Source organism: Gekko japonicus, unplaced genomic scaffold (genome assembly GCF_001447785.1).
Source record: "Gekko japonicus isolate JY-2015 unplaced genomic scaffold, Gekko_japonicus_V1.1 scaffold237, whole genome shotgun sequence".
Taxonomy (NCBI): Eukaryota; Metazoa; Chordata; class Lepidosauria; order Squamata; family Gekkonidae; genus Gekko; species Gekko japonicus.
In genome coordinates, this window is record NW_015161955.1 from 384,440 (window position 1) to 386,983 (window position 2,544).

General features: G+C 45.2%; 1 protein-coding gene across 1 annotated transcript in view; it reads right to left on the minus strand.

Annotated features, from left to right (window-relative positions):
* Positions 1 to 2,544, minus strand: part of ARHGAP20 (Rho GTPase activating protein 20) — a 129,363-nt gene that overhangs the window by 4,989 nt on the left and 121,830 nt on the right. Inside the window, exons 11-13 of the mRNA XM_015429488.1 lie at positions 1,740 to 1,901; positions 606 to 715; positions 11 to 200 (exon numbers count right to left, since the gene is read on the minus strand). Coding sequence (XP_015284974.1) covers positions 11 to 200; positions 606 to 715; positions 1,740 to 1,901 — 462 coding nt within the window. The remainder of the gene's footprint in view (positions 1 to 10; positions 201 to 605; positions 716 to 1,739; positions 1,902 to 2,544) is intronic.

The following is a 2,544-nucleotide window of genomic DNA, read 5'->3' on the forward strand; positions in this document are numbered from 1 at the left end:
CTGAACTAACCTTCTTTGTGAATTCGCCCTCCGTCCCAGGGCTTGCAGGAGCTGGAGGCCAGAGCAAGCTGGGTGCAATACACACTGCCAAGTTAAATGCCGTCATCTGGTTGTCTTCAGACTGTTTCTCTATGCTGTGTAACACTCCAAAGAGGTAACGCAACAAAACCAAATTGGCCCTGGGGAGCTGTTCCATTAGTCTAGAAATATACAAATACAACTCTTTAAAACACGACATTGTGTTTGCACAACATTAGCCCCAAGATTCCCCTCCCCCAACCAGCGCAGCCCTTTACTTTGGGACAATGAAGGCCCCGTTTCACGGTAAAAAGGAAGTTTCCAAATAAATATTCCCATGATCTTTGCTAAAAACATGGGGATCTGCAGTCTAAATTCACTGTAACAAAAAACATGTAATGAGCAGATTATGACAAGGACCCAAATGGAGGGCTTAACTAGGTAACCAATCAGTCCCCACCAGTCTAAGTTCATGAGTTTGTCTGAAACAGGGCTTGCAAGACCGAAATTTCACAGTTCTCATCTTTCTGCATAGTTGTGTTGTGTGTTTTTTAAAACAACGGAAGGAATTACATGATTAATTCTACCTGCAGATTCTTTTTATCTTCTCTTCACAGTTTCCTTCATCCATTAAGGAGACCCACTGCTCACAGAGCTGGGATGAGAAAATGCTGCCTGGGATATTACGAAGAAAATCCTTATTGAGAGAAAAAGGAGAACAAAACACATGAGCAATCAGTTGTCTGGGGGAAAGGGGGGGGGAGGAAAGGGACAATACAGTGAAACCCAAGTCTGCATATTTGTCACTTTCAAAGTTCATATACTCTGTCCATCAGCACAGCATTAAAAAAAATGTGGTCTTATCTCAAAAATTTCTGCCTATATATATGCATTTAAAAAGCAACTATCGGTTTCCTACTTGATAAATGAAGCAGGGGCACTATCTTGATGGGGGGGGCACTATCTGCTATCAGTCAGTGTGGTGTCACACTGGACATGAAGATCTGAGTTCAAATTCCCACTCCAACATAAATATAAAGCAGGTCCTCCTGAGCTCCCTGGAAGAAGGGCAGGAAACAAAGGTGGCAAACAGGTCAGCCTCTGCTCAGCCTCTGTTCCTTCGCTTTGAACATCTGAAGCCAAAGTTCTTACAACCTCAACTTTGACTAGCCCACTTCACGGTCTCTGCAAAGCAGCTCATGTTTCCCGCATCATCAGCACTCGAGGCCTTTGACAAAGAGTGCTCTGGCCCACAAAGACTCATGCCACAACAGCCGTGCTAGTCTTTTAAGGTGCCAAAAGCCTTTTAGACAATTTAATCTTTGAATATATTGAAAAGAAGGCCTTTGGAACTTGCTCTGTGTCTTGCCCACAAACCCAAATTGTGTCACCCCAGCAGGTAATGCATTTTGCTTGCAGAAAGTACTCAACATATGATTACATAGAGAGCCTGGATCTTTAGAGCATATTACAGAATGAAGACCTGCTCTTCCCATGACTTCCAATGGGGGTTTGCACATGGAAAATCTGGAAAAGTCAGCTCTCAATAAGAACGGCAGAACTGCAGAAATATCTCTGTAGCACAAGGCATGCCTTACATTTAAAAAGCCCCAGATTAAAGCCCTGGCTAGGCAGACTACAATTGTGGCTTAGCTCAGTAAAAGTCAGCTCTCTGATAGGATTTTTGCCAGAATGAAGAAGAACCCCAAAACTCTGCCCACCTTAAACACAGAAGCTGTCACAAATACGGACTCGCAGAGTAAGTGCACTTCAGCTCCTGAGTCAAGTTTCTCCTTCAGCTCCCTGCAGGATTTTGCATTTGCTGAACGTCTGAAAATACCTCGGGTGAAAGGCCCCTCTTGATAGAGAAAGGAAAGCATATCCTGAAAAAGAAAGCATAGAGCAGTAGTGTCAAATGTTAAGTCGGCTACTTAACAAGAGTCAGAGAGTGATTTCAGCCAGTGATTCAGCTTTAATGAGCAACACTTAACACAACCAGAACAGAACCACCAGAACATCTTGTGCATTGCAGCTGAGCTCCTTTTAAACTCTCCCGGGCTAACAACCAATAGGATTGTAAAGATAAAGTCCAATCACAGACGTTCCCTCTCAGGGAACTGGATGTTAGGTGATTGGTCGGCTCTTCCTGGGCTACCAATAGGAATTGAGGAATTAGGATCCTTGCCCAGGACGAAGCTTTGCATGGTGTTCCAATGAGTGAGTTCACATACAGTTTACACTGAATTGAATACATCGCATCAAACATATGGCCTGGGGGGCAGGACTGGGGGGGCAGAACTGACCCGTCCAGGGCTCACGAGCAACTGGTGTGAGAAGGGAAGGTAGGAGGCTGCTTGGGGTGGGTGGGTGCACATGGGGAGGTGGGTGTGGTCGAGAAATAGAACGTGTCAAAGAAATAGAAAGAAAATGGCTAGGGGACGGGGCTAAAAGGCTGAGGTAAAATAGTGGGGGGAGGGAATGGCAGTGAAGGCAGAGAAAGAGGAAGCGTGGTGTTTCCCCCCCCCC